The 24,520-nt window shown below is 44.6% G+C and overlaps 1 protein-coding gene across 2 annotated transcripts in view; it reads left to right on the forward strand.

Annotated features, from left to right (window-relative positions):
* gse1b (Gse1 coiled-coil protein b) overlaps positions 1–24,520 on the forward strand; it is a 158,013-nt gene that overhangs the window by 40,546 nt on the left and 92,947 nt on the right. For both annotated transcript variants that reach the window (XM_079664842.1, XM_079664843.1), the window contains one exon: positions 9,588–9,717. In XM_079664842.1, coding sequence (XP_079520968.1) covers positions 9,588–9,717 — 130 coding nt within the window. The remainder of the gene's footprint in view (positions 1–9,587; positions 9,718–24,520) is intronic.

The raw sequence follows: 24,520 nt of genomic DNA on the forward strand, positions 1-24,520 counted from the left end.
TTGATCAAAGAAGACAAGCACAACCACACAGGCTTTTGTCAGTGTCTGAAATTCCACACACACACACACACACACACACACACACACACACACACACACACACACACACACACACACACACACACACACACACACACACACACACACACACACACACACACACACACACACACACAGAGTTTGTTGTGTCTGCAGAAAGCTAGGACTAATGACAGGCTTTGTGTTGTGTGTGCTCACTCAGCTGCCCCCTGGACACACTTTACCCACCCAGCAGAAAACATCCCCTTTGTGCTCCCTCTCTCCTTCTCTCTCTCTCTCTCTCTCTCTCTCTCTCTCTCTCTCTCTCTCTCTCTCTCTCTCTCTCTCTCTCTCTCTCTCTCTCTCTGTATCTCTCTATCTTGTTCTCGCTGTCTCCCTACTTTCCTCTCCCTCTGGAGGATAGCGTTGTTTTGCTGCGCTCTGCTGTATATATTACCTCCTGTACTGTAGCGTATATATTTTCTACAGATATATGAGAGCAGCAGTGTTTTTTGGCTGACACCAGCCTTTTACATATACCAGTAAATGGAGCAATAAAGACAGACATAACAAATGACATTTTGTTACAACAATGTTGAAGATGTTTGTGTTTACAATGCACACATGATATGATGTGCTAAATGATTGAAACAAAAATGGTGGTGATCTTTACAACCCTTTGTAGTGCGACTTTGCAAAACTATGAGGAAAGAATATCACCAAAATAATGTAGATTTCTTTCTTTGTGTCAGGATTTCCCCTAAAAAGTGAATCAATTTTTTAAATATTTTTTCCTTAGACTGTTAAATATTTATTAAAACTGTACATCAAATGAACAAAAAGTATCTTGGCTTGTCGAGTTAGCTAAGAAAGGTTGTATTTATTTCCCTTGTTAGAATATACATACTTCTCCTAAAGGATACATGTTACATTATTTTTTCATTCCGTGTTTTCATGTATTATTAGTAAGGGCCTTTCCTAGTTAAGGAATAAGGTTAAAGACTTTGTTGGAAGTCTCTTATTCTCTTTCATACATACAAAACGGTTGTTTGCCACAGTAATTAAAGGGAAAGTGTTCCACACCATTCCTACTGTGCCACAACTTGTGCTTGTCTTGGAGAGAAATCTGTTTACTTCTGCACATCAAGGTGTCCATTCATGTCTGCTAAAGTAGGCATTTATGTATATCTGGAAACAAAGAGTGTCAGTAGTGCAGATGCACACTAAATACACACACATGCCACTGCTTTCTTCTCCCATCCTTCCCTTTGATTTGTTAAACCGCAACGAGCAGCCTCTCTGTCTCCGTCAGTCTGTTTATCTGCCCATCCACTTATCCCTCCTCCTGATTTGTATCCCTCCATCTTTCCTCTGCCTCATATCTAAGTGCCATCAAAGAGAGCCGAGTGCAGATTTCTGTTCATAATGTCACAGTGCTGCCCAGAGGAGTGCTCTATATTGACCCGTGTCAGTCTGTATAGCAGCTATACTCGCTTTACATGCTATAGCCCTAAGAAACAAGTACACATAACACACATACTGTTATTTTTAGGAACAGTCTGGAAGCATGTAATGGATCAAATACATAGCATGTGTTATAGTAGGTTCACTTCTTAGCTAACCAAATAAAAGGCTAAAGGAATTGATTTATTCATTTTCTTTACCCGCCAAATGTTTTATATGGTCATGGCCTGAAGGCAATTGTAATTTCAATTGCAGGGTTGGCCAACTGGGTTAATTACAACTACCGCTAATAACAGTTATATTAAACAAGAGTGCAATCTTTTTGTGCAAATCTTCTCTTTATGGCTCCTAACCTAACACATAAACATAAAAGGATTTGGTACTGTAATTCTGCAGATGTATCTTCAAATAATAGAGAAACCTGGAGGTGTGTGTGTCACTGTGTTTGTGTGTGTGTGTGTGTGTGTGTGTGTGTGTGTGTGTGTGTATGTGTGTGTGTACATGCAGTTAGCGCTGCACTGAATAGCAGACGGTCAAACGGTCAACTTGTTTTTGCTCTGACAGCCGGGCCAAGCAGGAAGAAACCAATCGATAGCACTTACCCTCTTCCTGTTAGCGTTCCCAACAGACTGGGGAGAAAGACACAGACTTGACCAGTGTGTGTGTGTGTGTGTGTTTGTGTATACTGTACATGTGAGTATACCTGTCTGCACACACTTATCGCGTATAAAGCATTGTGTCTGAGGCTGAGTAAGATAGAGTGCATTTATGTAGTTGAAGCATTAGCCCAAGGACACACTGTAGTGCCATGAAGGAGCATTCCTCTTGATTTATTGACATCCATCTAGCTTTCCCTCACCCTGCAGCAAACTGCAGGTTTAACCTATCCAACTCTCAATTCAAATAACTCTGAAATAGTAGTCTGATAACCTTGAATACAATCCTGTTCCCAGGGACAGACCAACCCAGGAAGTGGCCACATGTTTATTGTGACACATCAAACGCTTTGCTTCCCCTCCTCAGAGCTCTGCTTCATCAGGATGCACATGTTTTACAATCATAACATCGCTGGCGTTTGAAGGACAGGATGACAGTGAGCGCTGAGGTCAGATCAGCAGCCCACTTCTGCTCTCCTCCAGTATCCTGTACTGCTGGGGACTTTGCTAAAGCTCGTGCGTGCAGCAGGCAGGTGTGGCTGGACTGGACACCTACTGCTGATTCGGTCTGAATCTTATTAGCAACTCTTGTGTTTGCTGATGCATTCATTTGGACAACAGACTGAAGCTCCAAGGTCGTGTCCGGCATCAGTTCCAGCTTGTGTTGCAGTTACATGTCTTTGATTTGGCTTTGCAAGGCGTAAAGGGAACAATGCGGGCTGAGTAATATGTTACACAATACATTTGTATAATATAGTACATCTGGTAATGGTGGGACTAGTATTCCAGCTGAGTGTGTGCAAAATTGCCTAATTGTCTTCAGTCAACTTTTCAGTTAATTCCGTCAACAAGTGTCAGACTAGATTAAAAGAGAACTGGCTAAATATGGCTAAAGGAAAGTTGCTCTGTAAACATCTATTTGTGTTCATTGTCTTATTGTGTCTATCCAGCTGCCCTCAGATCAGCATGAGCACGAGGCTTGTTTCTCTCCGGCTTCCTGTCCGTCTGCCCTTGACTGACCCGAGCCTGACCTGTGTTCGGGCCCTGGGCCTCTTCATGGCTACTGTATAGGCGTGTGTGTGTGTGTGTGTGTGTGTGTGTGTGTGTGTGTGTGTGTGTGTGTGTGTGTGTGTGTGTGTGTGTGTGTGTGTGTGTGTGTGTGTGTGTGTGTGTGTGTGCGTGTGTGGCCAGTACAGGGTGGTGGGGTGTAATTTGAGCCCACGGCTAGGACAGGACTGCTGCAGAGTCCATCCAGGCAGAAAAAGCAAGACATGGGAGCCGCAGAGAGAGAGAGAGAGAGGGAGGGAGAGAGAGATAGAGAAGGAGAGAGAGAGAGAGAGAGAGAACGACAACGAAAACTGAAAGAGTGAGAGGAGGGAAGGTTGGAGAGAGAGCGGGAGTAATGGACAAAGAGTAGTGAGGCTCTTTTTAACTCGGCGTCCGTGGAAGAGAGATGTCAGTCTGTGTCAGTTCGCTCCACTAACCAGCCTGTAGCAGGAGAAACAGATCTCTCCCTCCCTCTCTATCACACTTTCTTGCCTTCTCTTCCTCCCTCTCGTTCCCTCCCACACCATCTCTATCTACTTTCCTCTCTCATATCTTTCGGTGATAGCTTTTCTGCCTCAGTTGGGAGAATCAGAACCACTCCACAGCTCAGGGGAAAACAGGAAGACTAAGTAAAAGACCGAGCAGTGAACCAATCATCTCTAATAGGCAGGCGATGTATAGTGCAGGTCGTCTCCTGATCACACTCCGGGTGAGTGAGAACGGGCCGCTCCAAATGCTGTAGACTAAGACCCCCCAAGGCTCTGCTGCAGCGTCTCCCCCGGTGTTTTGAGGAGGGCAGCACACAACTCTTCAAACATAGAAGGGATCAAATCTTCAAATCCCCTGGAAATGTCAACCACGATTGAGGAAATGTCAGTAAAGCTGAGAACACACTCAAACACACGTTGGACCAGCATGCACACACACAAGCGCTCAACACCACTACAAGAGAAGGCAAATGCGATATAGGGCATTCACGTCCTGTGGAGGGAATCGGCCTCATCTCCATTTTCCCAAATCTCAAGGGGGAATCATATGCCTCTGGAGGTATTTATTCCCAATAATGTTGAAGCTATAATCCGTGGCATTTTCACATGAATAAACATCTGCTTTGCAGCTCTCTGACATGAAATGATGTAACACAATAGTGATTCAACTGGTAATGCCAGTGCGGTGAAGGCAGGACAACAACTGGACACGGCACCAGAGGAGACTGAGGAGGAGGGTCTTTCAAAGGCAGTGGCGAACAACTGGACCTGTTTTGAGTGGGTCGCGGATGTGTGAGTGAAGAACAAAAACAAAAATATATAGAATTATTATTATTTTTTTTTTGGGGGAAAAACTCAAACTTTTATTTCTGAAGGCCCGATTTTCTAATGCTGTGCATGCAGTCGGCGTTGGACTGGAAGTACCGGAGACCATAAACGGTTTTGAAAACTTCTGTCACGTAGTGATCATCTTCTCAATAAAATATCTTTGCTGATGTTTTTTCGAGTCTTCTGGCCAATCAGAATCAAGATTGTTGCCGGAAGTCCCCACGGAGAATAACTTTGCGGTAGAACTCTTCTTTATACATCCATGGGTACAGCTAAAGATAAAAATGAACACATAATGAAATATGACCCCCAGTTTGATGATTGACAGGTCACAGAACAATGGGAGCTATCTACCCTTACCCACAATTTAAAGTAAGTCACACAGACTATCTCCTCTTTACTCTTCTCGCAGCAAGATGTCAGAACAAAGTGAAAAACAAACAATAGCATAAAATATTATTAATATGTCGGGTAGTAATAGATTAATTTATTTTCTTCTAAGAGTGTACCAGAATGCATAGTTTATGTTAGTATTTCTAAAAATCTCCTGGGGGAGAAAGCCCCCAGACCCCCCTGCTGGGGTTGGGTTTTCAGCATGTGTGCCTTTTTATATAGTTCAGCTTTGATTCCATCATCTCATTAAATCTTTTTTAAAAGCATACTTTAGCTCTGTGAAGGGATATATGCACTACTTCACTTGTATTAATATTGTATGCTGAAAAGCGTATATATTACAGCATGTTTTTTTGTTGAATAGATTTGAGTGCTTCAAAATGTTGGGTCGCGATGTATTGACCAAGTAAAAAGTGGGTCCCGAGGCCTGACCAGTTGAGAACCACTGTTCTAGAGTACCCTGCAACTGAGGGAAACTCTGAAAGAATACGCCCATTTGCTACAAATCAATATCTGATTGGTTGATCAAACTGTCAGTCCAAACGTACGCTCTCATTCAGTGCAACGGCCAGGACATTCGATCAAGGATGTAGAATGCCTTGGTTGAAGGATATTTTACCCAGAGACCCAGAACAAGATCTGATTGGTTGCTTTCTTTTCTAACACAAAACCACTGAAATGCGTAGTGCATGGTCCGAGAAGGACTAACAAATCAACGCAACACTGTAATATTACAGATCAACAACACACACAGATACGATTCTCATTTATTCATTTTTTATACATTTTATTACATTTTATTTATATAATTACATCAATTTTTTGTTTGTTTTATCTGAGTGTCCCAGGGTATTCTCTGCTTACCTTGAAGGCCCTGACGGTTCGCCACTGTTCAAAGGTCTGGTTTAGGATTTAAGAGAAATTAATGAAATTATAATTCTTCCAAGGTGTTCCGCTCCCTCCATAGCTCCCGATAAATAAACAATACAACTAATTTGAGATAATACAATAAATTGAATAGCAAAACTCTTCATATGTAGTAGCCTCAGGTCATCTAGTCTGCAGCCAGTGACATCAGCCTGTGTTCCTATTGATCGTATCTGACCCCTGCTGACTAACTTATCGACAAACTGAAGTGTATTTCCTGTCCAGACTGTCAGCAGTGTTTATGGATGCCCCTGGCCTCTGGTGAAACCCACCCACACCACACACACACACACAACCAGCCCCTCTGCTTATCGATGTATCCTTCTGCTTCTCACTCCTTCCTCCGCTTAATGAATCTTGGAGGTGTTGAACTGCAGATGTTGTGCAGAGCTCGAGTATCGACGGGAACAGCGATGATGAAAGAGTGTGTCCCTGGAGAGGCCTGGATTAGGTCACAATCAGTGTGTGTGTGATAGAGGGAGAGAGAAAGAAAGGGATTGTGTGTGTGTGTGTGTGTGTGTGTGTGTGTGTGTGTGTGTGTGTGTGTGTGTGTGTGTGTGTGTGTGTGTGTGTGTGTGTGTGTGTGTGTGTGTGTGTGTGTGTGTGTGTGTGTGTGTGTGTGTGTGTGTGTGTGTGTGTGTGTGTGTGTGTGCCGCCCCATCACCCCCTGTGTGTCACTACTAGGAAGTGGTATTAGGTCCAGAGTAGGCTGCGTTTGTGTAAAACACTGTCATCACTGCTTTAAGAGGTTGACAGGTGAGATGTAGGGTGAGACAGGCACATGACAAGAGAGGTTGTCTTGATGGACAAGCCTCTATCTCGACAACACACTCATACACGTTCACAAGCTCTCACACATTTTCCCGTGCACGCCCCGGGCCCCAACGGACTCTGTTTATCTGCAGCTTCATATCAAGATCTGCACTCAGCTGCTAATGTCTTGTGATCCTTTGAGGGCACACAGTACTCCACACTGCTCTGTGATTTCTGCTGGCACGCTCTCTTCATGTCCTGCAACATCATTCATTACCAACCCTTATCCTTACCAATTAGTGGAGATGAGGCTGAACTCTGGAATTAAACTTAATTAGCACAACCTCTCCAGATCCTCTTTATTTCACCCCGTTACTCTGAATAACATATCATTGGTCTGTTCCAGCTCTTCAATCTCCAGCATTTTATCATCAGGGCTGATTGATTTGGAAACAAATATCTTATTGCTATAACTTTGACTGATTTTTATTTTTGCATTATTATTCGAATTTCTTCAATTATAGGAAAACATATTTTGTTGATTTGATAGCCCTGCAGCAACCCACTTTCGGAAACATACCTGACACGTATTTTGCTACCCGTGAGATTTGGATATTAGACCAGAGCATCCAACCCTCTCTAGACTTGTTAAGGTCAGAACTATATAATGGTTGTGCCCACAGTAACACTCTGTTATGTAACATGACATACTGTAAGTAATCATGCCCCTCCCTAACTATATGGGCATAGATGAGTCATTTGGGAGCAATGATGGCAACAGCTAACCGGTACAATAAAACGTTGGCATCACAGCTTGTTCTTTAAGGCCAGTATGTTGAGTGTTACTTTCCACCATCTGTTTTGTGGACGAGCGAAGCAACAACATTTCAGTGATTCAATTATAAACGCTGATGTTTCTGCCCTGACGGAGCCATTCAGACACTTAGTTTCCTCGATCTATCTTTCTCTTTCATATTTTCATAAACAGTGTGACCACCTTACGTGTGTAGTTTTTTAAAATGCGAGTATGAAAAAAACGACAGTTAATAGGCTGAATGAGAGAATGAGAGGCAGAAAAGGTTAGGAAATCTTTTGTGTATGTTTTCTTGAGAGATAATCCCCGGGCTCACACCTGACTATTTACCTGCAAGATTATCTGCTTACACCTGATGTGTCAAGATGTAGACTGGAGAGGCACACCCAACACGTCTCATGAGGAGGATAGGAAAAGTAGGGAAACTAAACAAAGCAAGAAGTAAATACACCCAGTGTCTGGTAACACACACACACACACACACACACACACACACACACACACACACACACACACACACACACACACACACACACACACACACACACACACACACACACACACACCATGTATACATCACTTCAGGGGACATTACATTGACTTACATGCATTTCCTGGACACTTATCCTAACCTTAACCATAACCAACACATGCCTAACTCTAACCCTTACCCTAAACCTAACCAAGTATTCACCCTAAAATTAATTGGGGACCTCAATTTTGTCCCCATAAGGGAGGCAAGTCCCCACACGTGACTGTGTAAACAGATGTAGGTCCCCACACGTATAGTAATGCTAGGTCACACACACACACACACACACACACACACACACACACACACACACACACACACACACACACACACACACACACACACACACACACACACACACACACACACACACACACACACACACACACACACACACACACACACACACACACAAGAATCCCAATACTTCAGTGGCATAGCCTTTGGGAGAGTGCGTGGGAGAGGTGGATCGTTAGCTTGAACAAAGGGAGAGTTTATTGTTAAGTGAGCTGTGTTTAAATGCTTTTTAACTGCTGGTGTCGCGGAGGCAGCTGCCTGGGCTTGAAGAGCGGGCAGGTGGGCAGGTCTGAAAGAGGCAGTTGAAACAAACTTCCAACCAAAAAATCCCCCTGAAGCAGCTGGTGGATTGTTGTCCAACAGCCAAAACAATTGTTTGTATCGTATTACTGTGGTACTGTGGTATTGTGGTTTGGCCCACTCAGTCTGTAACTGTAGCAGGAAGCATTGATGCACTTTGAAGCTCAAATACCTGCGTGTGTGTGCGTGAGCGTGCATATACGCGCACTTAAAAAAACAGTAACTTCCCCCCTGGCTCCTCATGAGAAGTCATTAGGAGTGTGTTTGTGTGTTTTATTTTTAGCAGTGTGTGTTTAGGAGGGGTTGTGGAGTCTCATCAGTCTTCAGGGCCCTCCTCGGCTCTGTCGCTCCGTGCCTCTGTCTCCAGCTGAGAGTTATGTATATTTCATCAGCCCTGGGTACCTTTTTGTCTTAAGATGCGCTGCACCTCCTCTGCCTGTCTCCCTATTGCTCGTCAATGGAGGGAGCCATCACAGCCTCTTTTAAACTCTCCCCCACTTCTCTCTCTCTCTCCTCGCTGACAGCCACCCTCTGCCTCTCCCGGTCAGCTTGTCTCTCTCCTGAAGGCTCATCCCTCCTTCCTCTTTCAGCTGTGGAGAGGAGCAGAGTGGAGCACATCCAAACAGACTCGGGCTGTCAGAAAAACTCTTTCTCTCTCACCATCTTTGATTCTGTCAGCCTGTTTTCTGAATCTGTTTTGCAGCTCTGTCACTTCAGGGAAGGGACACTTCTTCACCCAGCGCTGTATCCCCTTCAGTTGTTGTCTTTTTATAGCAGAAATCTGAATGCTGTGACAGCAGCTAAAAATGGTTTCACCAATGAAGGGCTATATCAGATGTCTTATAATGTTTGTGTTTTATCATTATGGCAATATTGCTGTTAAAGCCCCAATAATAGTTTTTGTTCTCATCACGGCACATTTAATTATAAGTGTGCAACAGATTAGACAATTAGAATCTATATCTGGTAGAATTGAATCATTTTGAATGAACTACCCCAGCTTAGGTCATTGTGGTTCCAAAACGTCTCATTTGCTTCATGTATGTTAATTATGTCTTTACATCTTTTAGGCATGTACTGTGATTGAGAGTGCGGCTGGAGCCAGTAAGGAGGTGGACTCGAAGCCTTCGGTGCCTGCAGGTGACCTCACTCCTTCTCACCCAGTGACCGAGACAGAGAAAGCTGAGCGCCCACTGTCCAGTGAGTACAGCTCTCCCAAACGCTCATCAATGTTGTTGCTTCAGAGGGTTTTTACCACTTTTACTTTTCGCTTCACACCATGTGATTTTTAATAGATGTTTACTGCAATAAATTACTGTGTGGCTATTCTTTTACCACTGACAGGATAAACTGAAACATTTGTTATGTTTCATGTTGCATTTCTTGTTCTTGTTGCTCTGTGTGGCCACAAGCTTTTACATGAACCTACACCCACTGCTGAGAATAAGCCATGCCCTCTGAACGCACATCTCTACACTTAGGGGACGTCTTATCTCTGCTTCCTTTTCCTATGTTAGTTGTCCTCCTGACCTTGCTGTGGTAACACAGGAAGTGGCGAGACCCCTAGAGTGAATGAGATTAGGTCTGAGGCGGATCTTACACCCTAATCGAACAGTTACAACAAAAACATTTGAGTTCCTCTTTTTTAGGAGTGGTCAGCATATCTTCTTAGGGTTCACCATATTCTTTTTTATGGTCTTTTTATGGTCTTTTTATTTCATTATAGTGTACAGTAATCAATGCCATTTCATTTATATTGTAATATCACAGTACCACAGTACACTCACTACACTCCCCCCTCCCTCCACCCGCACATGCCCACACGGGTGAAACAACAAAAAAACAAAAAAAATGCTTATCAATATAACTTAAACAACAGAGCCATGAAAAATAAACACAAAACGGAAAGAAAAAAAAAAAATATGGGTTCACCATATTCTAACGCTCCAATCGCATTCCCACAATTTCACCACCACCACTGTATATTATCTCTATTCTGTATACCTCCCAGCTGTCACTTCCTTACCCAAACGTTTCGTGTTCCATCTGTTGTCATTACAATTGTCAACCTTCAAATGCTGCCGGGTGAGACCAGTAGGACATAATAAAGATTTCCCTGCATTTTGTTTTGCAAATGTGCGGGGATCTGATCCCTTCACCTCCTTTGAATGCATTGTTTAACAGCAACTGCTTTTTATTTCAACAATGCAAACCAGCAAACAGGACCTGCCCACAAAACATACAAACAAAGGCTCTCAAACAAACACTGACATTGGTCTATGTCCCCACACAAATGCTTATCCTTAACACCATATGTCACTCTTTTTAATGTGTTGCTTTATTCTCTGACCACTGATCAGTCAGCTGATATTGCTGCCAACCTTGACCCAGAGCAATGGATTATAGGTTACACGGTCATTTCACTCCCATCTCCTTGATGTATATTATAGAGTTCAGCCAGATAGATGAGTAAGCAATTTGTTGGGATGCTGGTAAACACAAGGATGATAGTGATGAAACCAGACTGGGAGATGAGTCGGGAGATGTCATCATGGAGCAGGGGCAGAAGTGTAAAAAAAGTGACATGCAAGTGTTTGAGAATGCCCCGAGGGAGGCTTTCACTACAGTGGGTTTTGGAGCTCAGTGCGTTTATGTGGAAAGTGCTGCTGTCTCCCCTTATCAGTGTAGCTGGACTGCCTTTTCACCGAGTATTTTTTTTCTCAAGTGTTTACACTTAAATCTAATTTTCTCAACTCTCCACCCTCCGTTTTTTTCACTTTCTCTCTCCCTGTTCTCTTTCTCTCTGCTCACCACTTCCTCCAGCTTAGGCCACTCTCTCTGTTTTCTCTAAGGCTATTTCTGTTTTGGCCGAGAGGGCCCCCCTGTCGTTTACGGAAATTCATCACAACCCCCCCCACACACACACACACGCAAAGTCACACTAGCTCAACCACAACACACTGAAAGGCACCTGGTTAAACAGTCATGACATACAGGGCCACCGCACGCCTACAGACACACGTACACGCAGAACGCTGAACGCTCCTCCCACTGTGGGTTGAGAACAGGGTTTTCATGAGTTATTTAAGTGCCCTCCATCATGCGTGTACGCTGACATAACACGGCCCATTTCCTCCGCTCAGCCGAGAAACGTGACACAAGACATGCTTGCGGTGTTCACACAGAAGAGAATAGAGAGGTGCACAATCTATCATGATCTTAATACTGTCAGGTTTAAATCATTAAATGGGCCCCTACGCTACAGATAGAGTAAAGCCAAAGGGAGAGGCTTATGATTTGAGACAGTTGATGTTGCACAGTCATGCTGCCGTCAGGGTTTTAGATGACCGTCCTTATGTGAAACTTTAGTGACTCAATGGTCTTAACTCCAATGTAAACATTTGCTTTGACTAGTGCAATTCAGAGGGAGGGAAGCAGTGGTTTTTTCTTGCACTGTGATATTAAACAATATCAGTATTTCCGTTAAGGAGATCGAGAATACAATTCCCGTTCAAAACGGATCAATATTTTTTTGTTTGTATCCATACAGTATGTCACAATTTGAATTTCTCATCATGTGGCCAACAGGAGCCCCTATCAGACAGGATTCAGGCCTGGGGGGGGGGGGGGATGTGACGAATGGGCTGACCACTTCAGGCCCATGGACCCGTGAACACTTCACATCACTCAGAACAAGCACACAGTCAATTCATCACTGTGAAGGGACAAGCTGAACCTCCCTACTGTCTGCATAGACATTTAAAAGAGGGAGGGGCACACAGGACCATTGCAAAGGGCAGAATATGTGACGAGGGAATATAGACCATTATGTCCTTCAATGTCAACGAGGCATCAAGTTGTAAGAGTGGTTTGGATTTATTGTGTTCTCCTTTACTGTTTCATCGCAGCCTCCAATATTGTCATTTTGAGCAAAAACATTTACAGATATGCACATGTATGTTTGTGTGTTCATAATATGTGTGTCTTGGAATTACATTTTACACACTGACGATGTGATTGTCACGAGAGAGGCTGTGAGTGTGTTTTGATTGGAACGGCACAGCTGGACTTGGCAGACTTATGCGTTTGGCTGTTGGCCAATTCAATGCAATTACAATTACCCACCGTGGGGGCACGGAGCACCACTGAAGAGTGGGTGTGGGTGCTGGTTGAGGCACAGAGGGGGGGTAATTCACAGCATTTGGCAAACCGCCTTTGCTGGGGAAGAGAATCAATGTTGGTGTCCGTGAGCGTGTTGCTCTAGCCGCTGTGGTTAACATTGGAAATTAAGAGTCTTGCATGGAGAACACAGCAGTGAGGTTCAATCCATAAACAGCCATGTTACAAGGGAACACACACACACACACACACACGCACACACACACACACACACACACACACACACACACACACACACACACACACACACACACACACACACACACTAAATGAGGAACAGTCTGTCCATGAGAGGGTGATTACATATGAACAGAGCAGCAGGTGGAGGGATGAGAGTATCCGTGTGCAGAAAGAATAGAGTGGAGGTTTGACAGCGTGCTGGCAGGTGGGTAACGAAGGTATTGGGAGGATGGCAAAGAAAGAGACGAGGACAATGAATGGAGAGACGACAAGAGATGTGTTTGGAGAGAGAGATCAGAAGGTGACAGAGGAGGCATGGAGAGGAATTCAACTGCTTGATCCCCCCCACCCCTCCCCCTCAGTTCCCTCTCTTTTCCTTTGTCCCCCTCAGTAGGGATAGCAGGAGGGTGGGCTAACTTCGAATGACAGTGACAAGCTTGCCACTGCTTCCATGAAGCACAGCAGATGGAAGTGTATGTGTGGTTGTGTGTGTGTGTGTGTGTGTAGTGTGTGTGGGTGTGTGTGTTTTCTTCTGTGATTAAAATGCCACCAGAGACCAGGGCATACAGAGTCTCTTGAAGCGCCACGCTTGGCAGAGCACCACCTCACTGCCTCTTTTTCCAGCCCAGAAGTGTTTGTGTGTGTGTGGAGATGTCTCTAGATGTGTGTGTGTGTGTTTGCGAGAGGTGAGCCGGTGTCAACCAAGAAATATTATCTCCAATAGTTCCCATTGTTTGCTCCATTATATTTTGCCCGTGTGGCTGTTTGTTCATTCCTCCATTTGAGTGATTCAGTAACGTGATGATCACAGGGTGTTTGAGAAACACGGCTCTGTTCTGCAGTGCGGCGCCAGTCCTGGCGGGCATGGGGGAATTATTCAGGAGACAGTGGGTTTGGGCCTGTGCCTCGGTTATTAGCCACTCACAGGGTGGGCACGGGGTTATGCCCCGACTCAATCACTCACTGTGTTTGCATGTGTGAGCTAAATGTGTTTGTTTGTGCGTGTGTACCGTTAGAGACCGGATTCTCCTCTGGCCACACTGACCTTATTGTGCAATCACTTCTGGTTGATTTGTACCCTTTCCACCACATTCCTCTCTCCCGAAGGCTGAGAAACAGGCCGTCAGCCCCCCACTACCCCCGTCTCTCACTTTCTCTCATTTATCCTCCCGATGGGTTTGATTTACTGACTGTGGTTTTCCACCCAGAGCCTGGGAGCCAGAAAGAGTAGACTGAGGGAGAGACCTATGGATTCACAGCCAGCGAAGCACGTCATTACTTGGCCGTAGCTCATCAGCAGATACATCAGCAGGCTGGAGGGCTAATAGATGCGAGCTGTCGCCGTTCAGGAAGTAATAAAACTCTCTCCATTTCATCCCCTTAATTATTTCCTTTTCACGCGTTGCATGAATTACACAAAACGATGACAGCAAAGAGCATCTGAAAGTGTGTGATGTTATTCAAGGCTGAATATTTGCCTGCATTATACATATAGTACAATTCAATGTGGACTGAATAATTCCTCTTTTGGGGAGGAGTTATATTTAGGCCATAGTGAGGCCTCTCCAAGTGAGGTTAATGTTCAGTTTAGTGGCGGTCAGGTTACAGACAGTAGCCCTGAAAAAGATGACCACTTAGTGAAAGACCTCCAGACTCTGACCTTTGACCTCACAAAGGAAACAGGTGTTCAAGCAGGATTAAGCCTGACTGCCTGCACACTTAGAGCTGGCAGCAGGCTGGTTTGTGTTAGGGGTGTGTATCTGTCTCTTTCAATTTACAGCAGATGGATACAAATATTAAAACCGTGCAATGTAATACAGCATCAACACAAACCAAAGAGGGGCGATCAATACCTTTTGGGTGAATGGGTTTTATGCAGTGGAACATTTTTGGATGAAAACAGTGTTGTAAATATACCAACTTGTGTGTTTGTTTGTGTGTGAGTGTGTGTGTGTGTGTGTGTGTGTGTGTGTGTGTGTGTGTGTGTGTGTGTGTGTGTGTGTGTGTGTGTGTGTGTGTGTGTGTGTGTGTGTGTGTGTGTGTGTGTGTGTGTGTGTGTGTGTGTGTGTGTGTGTGTGTGTGAGTGTCTTCTATATTTGGTTTATTCCTTTTCTTTTCTTTTTTGTATGCTCTATGTTTTTCCTTCTGTCTTCTCCCCCCCACAACTTCCTTTTGGTTTATATCTCCTATTCTCTCTCCATCCCTCTCCGCAACCCCATGACTTTAATCATCCCTTCCTCCCACCCTTGCCTCCCTGTCTCCACCTCCACCCTCTCTCCCTCCTTCCTTCCTGCTCTTCGATCCCTCTCTCCTTCCCTCCTCTCTAACTGTCCTCCACTGTCAGGAGACTTGGCTGAGGCTAAGTGCTTTTTGCTGTCTCGCTGCAGGTGGGACTGTAATAAAGCTTGTCAGTGGGAGGCATGGGTCGCACTGTCACATGCTCTTTGCCTCCCCTCTGTTAACTCCCCCCCCCCATTCCTGCCAACCCCCACGCCACTCTACTCCGAGATCCTTTGGCTTTTATTTGGCTCTCTCATTTGTCTGCCCTTTCTTCCCCATTTCGTCTTGCTCTTACCCGAAACTGTGCTCCTTGACTTGTCTCTCATGTCTTGCTCTCTCTCTTTGGTTTCCTTGCCAACGGCACTTTCAGGAAGATGATGAAGAAGAGCAGCAACAGGAGACATCCCTCTAACCAACTGCACACACACACAGACACGCGCACACACGCAAAAAATCCATGTAAATGACTCCAGGTGAGGTTGTATTGTTTGCCCAGCTGCTGCTGATGCTAACTAGCCTCCCCTTTTCCATAGTAAACCAGCAGGCTGCATGGAAATCAGCTTCCTCTACTCAAAGCAGTTGTCTCTGTTCCTGCTTGACTTTTTATATTTGCGCGCACTGTTTGTGCTTGTATGTTTGTGTAGATGACGTGTACGCTTGTTACGGCACATTACACTCAAAGGGCATCTACAGGTTAGAGCTGGCACACTATTTGCATCCATGTGTTTTCAGACTCATTTAAACCCATTTGTGTGTGTCTATACAGCAATTTAAATGGCTCATGCACAGTATCTTGTTCTAGCCACAGGATGGCAATACTGAGCCCGTTCTTTAAAGGAATCCTTCTTTACCTCCAACAAGCCACACACACACACACACACACACACACACACACACACACACACACACACACACACACACACACACACACACACACACACACACACACACACACACACACACACACACACACACACACACACACACACACACACACACAGCCCTCTTTAGTCTGAGTTAGCCCAGGCTTGTGTAAGGTGATGGAGTGCAGTGAATAATTTAGTCGTGGCCATGTTAATGGCTGACAGTGAACATGGCCTCTCTACTCTGCTGTTGGCCCTTTACTAGTACATTCTGTTTCACCCTCACTCTTTCTTTTATGCTCTATTGTTACCTTTTCTAGGCCAGGCTCACTTTATGCTGCGTTTCCATTACAGTTTAGGAACTGGGGTAGTAACGATAGTAACGCAGTGTAGGCGGAGCCGTGACGTCATCTTCAATGCGAAACACAAAACCAACATCGGCTGTTAGCTGTTAGCCCTCAGAGCTCACAGCTCCTCATATCTGTTCAGAAACTAGACAAAAGCTAAACAAGTACAAACCACAGACTTTCTGTGTCATTGTGAATACAGTCGCTGGTTTATTTATGTCTGTAGGCCGTTGTTGTTTGTGTGGACGGTCGGAGCATATACTGCGTTAGGTTAGCCAAATCTTCATCCAGAAAACACGCATTTAAAAAGGTTTTTCGCCTGCCGTCTGTCTGCAGACTTGTCAAAGCATTAATTCATGGTTTTTACTTACCGGTATCTGTATGTTGTTACTTCGGCATCATTTTGAAACGTGTATTACAATTAAATCACGGTAAAATATGTTCATTTTTTTGTAGTTCTCTCTGTAGTTTAGCATACTCAGCCCGGTTGTTGGCCCGGAAAGAACCAAGATTTTGGAGAGCCAGAAAAACTGTGAAAAAGTACCCGCTAGCCGGAACTACGCCTAGTGGAAACGCAACCAAAAACGGGCCGGGTACGACACGCTTAAACCTCGCTCCGCGCTGTAGTGGAAATGCGCCATAAATGTCACTTCAAGGCCTGTTACGAAAACATTTTTAGAAAACTCGAAAAATTGTCTCCAATATGATTGTACAGTTACTATTTGAGGGTCTCATATACAATTAGCATTATTTAACCACAATGTACTGCTGTTGTAAATGTTATTAACATCAAAGAGCAATTTCACCCCGTTAGTCCTTATTAACAATTTCCTTCAACAACCTTGCTGCAAATATTACAACTACAAAAAGATAGCTGCAGTAATTTATATTGACTTATCCTGTCCAATATGTTCCAAGTTATTTCCAATCCCCTGCCACTAGCATAAACCATTTCCAATTACCTGGCAGAAACATCTCTTAAAACTAAAGTATTTTAGCACTCCTAAAACCTTGTTATTACTTCCTACCAACCATCACACAAAGCACAAATAATTACACAAATCATTTTTGCAAGATGAAACATGAGGATTTGGTCTTGTTTGCCAAGGGAATGAAGAAATATTTATAAACACTCTTACATTGAAATCTCTGTATGTATTTACAAGGGAAATTATTGACTTGGTTTTTCATATTTATAATATTATTAATGAGTCACTCATAAGGTCACTTTTGAAAGTACATTTTTAGTTAAAATCTATGAGCAATGTTTTTAATTCTGTGACATTTTTATCTCTATGGCTTATCTTCATTTGATTATATTTCACTGTTGTCGTCGTATATTTTGACTTTCTCTGTGATCCCCTTTCTGTTTTTCACCTTATCTGCTCATCTCCCACCCTGTGTGTGTGTTTTCTATATCTCTAGGCCAAGTCAAGCACTATTAATGTTTTGATGGCCCTACTGGGCTTCAGCTCTCCGTGGATGCGACATGGTTGAAAAATAATTTGACCCTAAAACTAATGCAATCATATACACTAAACAAATTATAGCTCCCTCTCCCTCCGCCTCTCTCCCTTCATTTCTCTCGCTCTCAATTCAACCATGACGCTGTTACATGTGGTGTACGTGGTTTTCAGCTTGTACAGCCTCCGTGTGTTTCCCTAGGCCCTGCCTCGCTCCATCTTTCTCTCTGATACGATCAGCATGACTGTGTTTGGGGCAGTAGGAGCCGTGGAGCCTGGCTGCAGCAGCTCTGAGGTCTGGCCAGGCTCAGCCAGGCTCGGGGGGGGGATTGGAAGTGACGTGTCCGGGGTGAGACACCCCATAGTTGGGACTCCCCACCAGCCTCTCTGGCTCCAGCCTGGCTGATGGAGTCCAGCTGGGCGTGGAGAGGAGGTGCTCCATCTATCTCCTTGAGCATCTGTGTGTCAAATCAAAAGGCTCCTCATTTCTGCATTCCTTTTTTATTGACCTCACCACCAGTTCAACCCAATAATTATACGCTACATTTCATGCATTTGTTTCTTTCATTTCCCTTTTTTCTTTCTTTCCATGGCTTTTCACACATGTACTTGTTCTCCTCTATCTCTATCTCTATCTCACTATTACACAAACACATGCAGAACCCTGGAAGGGGGGGTCATGATCGAGGCGTGCCGTTAATTAGCCGGCAGTGGATGTTGTTGCAAAGCAATGGTAGGGTGTAATTAATTAGGTGGCATGTGCACAGTGGGAGAAAAAGAGGGAGAGTAGAGATGGATTAAGAGAGAAATACCCGCTATCAGTCCTCCTTTTATCCTCTGAGCTCCGATGAGTTCCCCCTAATGAGAAAAAATGAGATGCTCCCAACCAGGGAAGAAAGCATTTTGTCCTTTTTAGATGTTCTCTCTGCCTTTCCTCTGCTTGTCGTTCTGTCACTGCCTTGTTCTCTTTTCATCTGCATATCACATCCGTGCTATTGCTAGTGGGGTGCCAAGGAGTTGGAGTCACCAGCCATAGATCTCCTACAGTAGAGTGAGCACAGCCTCTGGGACACGTCCAGACGCACTCATACAGTGATGACAGCTATACAGCAGAGAGATGATATAGTGGAACAGTGACTGCATTTCTGTGCATTTGTGGGAGATTATGGGTGTTTACAGATCCCTGTCGTAATGGCTGCTGATATGTTATATGTGTGCTAGTAGGGCTGGTTTTGTTTATGGGAAAAAAGGAGGGAAAAATAGAGAGGGCGAGTGAAAAATGATATATGGAGAGATCTCAAAAAGGCATAGAACATGTGGGAGGGAGACAAACACTCGGAGCTCCATTGATCCACTCCTCAGTTCAGCACTGACTCCTTGACCTCATTCAGAAGCACCTCTGTGTGTGTGTGTGTGTGTGTGTGTGTGTGTGTGTGTGTGTGTGTGTGTGTGTGTGTGTGTGTGTGTGTGTGTGTGTGTGTGTGTGTGTGTGTGTGTGTGTGTGTGTGTGTGTGTGTGTGTGTGTGTGTGTGTGTGTGTGTGTGTGTGTGTGTGTGTGTGTGTGTGTGTGTGTGTGTGTGTGTGTGTGTGTCTTTTTCTATTCAGCTGTATATCTGTGTGTGTGTGTATGTGTGTGTGTGTCAAAGGCCTATCCATTGTGCGATGTATCTTTTTACAATAAGCGCAGACAATCTAAACCTGTGTCAACCTGCACACTTTCACAGCATCATGAATATTTAGATGCACACCCCCCCCCACCCCCTGCGCACCACAATCATCCTGCTGCTGATTTGATTTCTCTCAGAGACACCCAAATGCATGCAGCACAGCCCCCCACCTCCAACACACACACACACACACACACACACACACACACACACACACACACACACACACACACACACACACACACACACACACACACACACACACACACACACACACACACACACACACACACACACACACACACACACACACACACACACACACACACACTTCTTAGTGTAAACTGATATGTTAATGGCCGCCTGTCCTGTGTGACTGAAACTGTCCTAGGTGACAGGTTTATGGACAGTTTGACAATGTCAGCAGAGACGGACAGCTATTTACAGCCTGGCGTTAAACACGTCGGACGCTGGCAGTTAACATAAATCCCCGGGTAGGATCGGCCTGCGGATGATACACACTTTCGACCGTGCTCTGACGTAAATCGTCAAAAACAGACATAGAGTATACAGCAGGTGATCACTCGGTCAACCACTCAGTTCTTTTTAACCTTCTTAATACTTCCCACATACCTCGCATGCAAACGTCACCCACGCGCTGTAGATCTGTATCTGCGTTATTTACGGCGCCCTGCCATCACGTTAACAGCCAGCACTCGCTTTTCCTCCCTCTGTCTCTCTCTCAAAGCCTTTCTCTCGGTCTCCCGTCCCCCTTCAACTATCATTAAGCTTTACGAGGTGTCCTAAAAGAAACCCAAGGCGTGCGCCCCTCCCCCCCTCCCCCCCCCTTAAGTCGTGGATATTGATATCCGCCATAAGTCAGAAGTGCCTCTCTCTGTTACCGAGGAGAAATTGATGACAGAAGGGTGTGACAGGAGGGGAGTGGAGCTGGCAGGGAGTAATAGGAGTTTGCCTGTGTTTGTGTGAGGCCTCTACAAGTGTGCGCTGCATACAAACAGACACATTAAGAGAAAGAGAGGAGTTGGTTTTGCGAGGCGGCAGGTTAATCGAAGGAGAGGCCTGCTAATGGAGAAAAAAGGGAGACTAAGAGACAGAGATCTGGCCAGATAGGGAGGAGGAGGGAGGGAGGGAGACCTTTTCTTTATGAGCTCTCCCTCTGTGTTTGATACTGTTGCTATAAACAGGAGGTCAGCTGAAGAGTGGCTGTTTATAAGGTCCATCTCTCAGAGTGAGCACATCAAAAAGCCCATGAAACCCTGATCAGTCTGCTGTGGTTTGTGTGTCTTCTCTGTGTGTATTTGTGTGGTTGTGTTAACCATCAGAACCATAAGCGACCATCTGTCTCACAATCTAAGAGAGCGTGCGTCTCGTTGCATTGTGTTTCATGCTGTTTGAGTTAGCTTGTTTGAATGCAACTCTGTCTATGTGTGTCTGTGTCTATGTTACAGCAGAAGGTTCAGTGTATTTGTTGGTGGCACTCAACAGAAACACTGTTCTAAATCACGAAAACACACTTATCGTTCACCTTAGAGCTTATTCTTACATTGCTCCGTGTTTATGTGCAAATCACATTAGCATACAGGGGGTGTCTCCACTAGAGCAGATTAGACTAATCTCACATGAAGAGAAACTAAATCACCTTCCCAATGTGGTTGGCCCAAGGTTGAGTCATGCTAACTTGCTCGGCACACAACATTTTGTTTCTTCAGATGTGGCTAAATGCTGTGATTAGTACACTTGTTTACTGAGTTGGTTTTCCTTTTCGTATACTTGTCTGCATGCGTGTGTGTGTGTGTGTGTGTGTGTGTGTGTGTGTGTGTGTGTGTGTGTGTGTGTGTGTGTGTGTGTGTGTGTGTGTGTGTGTGTGTGTGTGTGTGTGTGTGTGTGTGTGTGTGTGTGTGTGTGTGTGTGTGTGTGTGTGTGTGTGTGTGTGTGTTCCTACTTCTGGTTTTTCTATTCCACTGGGGATAAAGAAAAGGTTTGTTTGATTAATTAATTCTGTTAGACATGAATGTAAATGATCAAAGGAGCACATTTGCATTTAGTGTTTAATTATTCATGAGCTGCGATTGCTCATGAATTAGGACACCTGTGAGGGCTCTCTCTCTCTCTCTCTCTCTCTCTCTCTCAAGCTCAGACACTTACTCATGCACAAATGCACACACACCAGCACATCCTGGGATGCGACCTGGTGTGTTTAAGCAGACCTGCTCGTCAGCCCTGTCTGTGTGTGCTGCTGTGCGCTGGGATGCAGGTCACTGCAGGTTCATGGAGGTATTATTAGGTTATGTTGCCGCTCTGGCTGGGGTTCAAACGCTCTGATTAGGTTACCGTGCAGCGCTAAAGCTCAGACTGTCACCCTGACTGTATGATTCATCTCCATGGAGACAAGAGAAGAGCTCTGATCTAATTACCCATACTGCTGCCATCTCTGACTTGAGAAGATGGCGTGAACAAGGCGAGAGGAGCAAGTGAGGAAGAGGCGAGGAGGGACGGAGTTTGGGAAAGAGTGATAACGTTATATGAGGATGACATTTCAGATCATGAGCTGGTGCCTACAGCACAGAGCCTGATGAAAGCAAACACATAATGTGTCTTCTTATCCCCTCCTCTTCCTCATTTCCCCCCTCATCATCAGCATCATCCAACTGATTCACAAATGGGCCCTTGTTGCCATGGATATGAGCAATGGTTCTCCTGTTCTGCTCGATGGGGCTCAGTGATAAATGGCGGGATGTGGAGGAAGTTAATAATTTATCCCGAGGAGTGCGCGACCGTTCGGGGGAGCGTTACCTCGCGTAATGGGTTAAGTGCAGCGATTGCGCCGTGCCGAGCAATAGACTCAAAGGAGGTGATGTATAAAAAATGAATAAAGGCTGAGTGGAGCCTGCTGGGAAAGAATTGTCAAGGGAATGTGTTTGTGATTGTGTGTGTGTGTGTGTTTGTGAGAGAGAGAGAGAGAGAGAGAGAGAGAGAGAGAGAGAGAGAGAGAGAGAGAGAGAGAGAGAGAGAGAAAGGTGGGTGGGGGGGGGTTGGTGTTTTGGGAAGAAGGCTTTGTCATTTCTTGAAGGTATAGGGTTGTCAGGTAAAGAACAGTAGAGAGATTTAATGGAGCTCCTCCAGGCTTTCAGTAAAGATCTCCTCCCACTCTACTTTGACTAGAAATGAGAAACAGCTCAATATGCTTTGGGCTTTGAAGTGTGACAGCAGCAGTGACAGATGAAGCTGCTGCAGAACAGAGAGGCAGGCCTGTTCACTGTGCACACTGCGCTGTCATTATCAATGACTCATTGACACGCAATATGTAAACATTAAGATACATGCGTACATAGACCTTTTCTGTTCTTCATTATCCAAGATTTCGAGTTCATTTTATCATAACATTTGTCATTTTCCTCTTTCTTTTTCATCCCTCTAGAATAGCACACATCACATGTTTTGCTATATTGCAATAAGGGAGAGAAAGGGTACACAAGTGAGTAAGGGCACATTGGGTAGGCCCACACCATAGACCATTAACTCGGCACCTGCTTCGCGTATTCTCAGCAATTTATGAGGTGCTACACGCTTAACGCCGCCTCCCTCCCATCCTCCCTCCTCCTCCCTCTGCCTGCCCCTCTATCTCTCAGATCTTACCGTTTGAGGCTGATGCTGTGTGCCCGGGTTTATGCAGGGGTCATCATATTGTGTTAATCCCAGAGAACATATCAGATCAGCTTGATTTCTTTATTGTCCTGATGCCCCATATGCAGGGGCTCAACGCTACTTAGAATGATCCTCTTCTAGTGATTGGAGAAAAGAAGCTGTAGTCAGTTTTCTGCGCCGGAGCTGGAGTCTATTGTGTCGGATACTCTGCGGTGTTCCTGAAGTGGTTTTTGAAAATAACAAGCTTGTGTTAAAACATAGCAGAGTCTTGCATCCTTTCCTTGTATCGCCTCCCACTGATTGGTTGATGGGATTTTCAACACTCGTTTGAATAGTGCAGCTTTTGTCCCTTCTTCTTAACTGTGTAGCTACACGCAGTGGAAAATATGACTTGTGGTTTCTTTTTCATTTTCACACACACACACACACACACACACACACACACACACACACACACACACACACACACACACACACACACACACACACACACACACACACACACACACACACACACACACACACACACACACACACACACACACAGTCAGATATACACACACACACACACACACACACACACACACACACACACACACACACACACACACACACACACACACACACACATACACACACACACACACACACACACACACACACACACACACACGCACACACACACACACACACACACACACACACACACACACACACACACACACACACACACACACACACACACAGTCAGATATACACACACACTAAACCTCTCTTTGATTCAGCTGAACAGTTATGGATAATGTCTTGTGTGTGTGCTTTATTCTCTGAAACACAGAGTGAGCTGTTATGTGGATTCTTAAAACAGAAGGGCCAGCATTGGCAACAGACATCTGAGGGAGGGAGGGTAAAAAAGAAGATAGGAAAGAAATAAAGAGACTGTGATTATCCTCTGCAGGTGGAATAAAATAACACCGCCCGGGGTTTAGTAATTACCATGTTCAAGTAATCATGAGCAAGAGAAGAAAGAAACATGTTGAATGGTAATTTCTTGGTTGTAGTTTCTTTTTAATAATACTGTTGTGTATGGTTTTCACAGTTATCTTCACACACAGCAGCCATGTTAAAGCAATAGGCTGCTTTCCTCTCCTGTTGTCCACTTCTGTTTTATCTCTTCTATGAGCTCCCATCGTCATCAAATCAAATCAAGTTTTATTTATATAGCACATTCATAAACGATTTTTGGTCAAGGCAAAGTGCTGTACATATAATAAAAATAGCCTACAATAGAGACACTTTACAACTAATACAACAACAAAGATTGTTCAGAATATCAGAATGAGAAAAACGACATCCTC

Source organism: Notothenia rossii (assembly GCF_949606895.1).
Source record: "Notothenia rossii genome assembly, chromosome: 2".
NCBI lineage: Eukaryota > Metazoa > Chordata > Actinopteri > Perciformes > Nototheniidae > Notothenia > Notothenia rossii.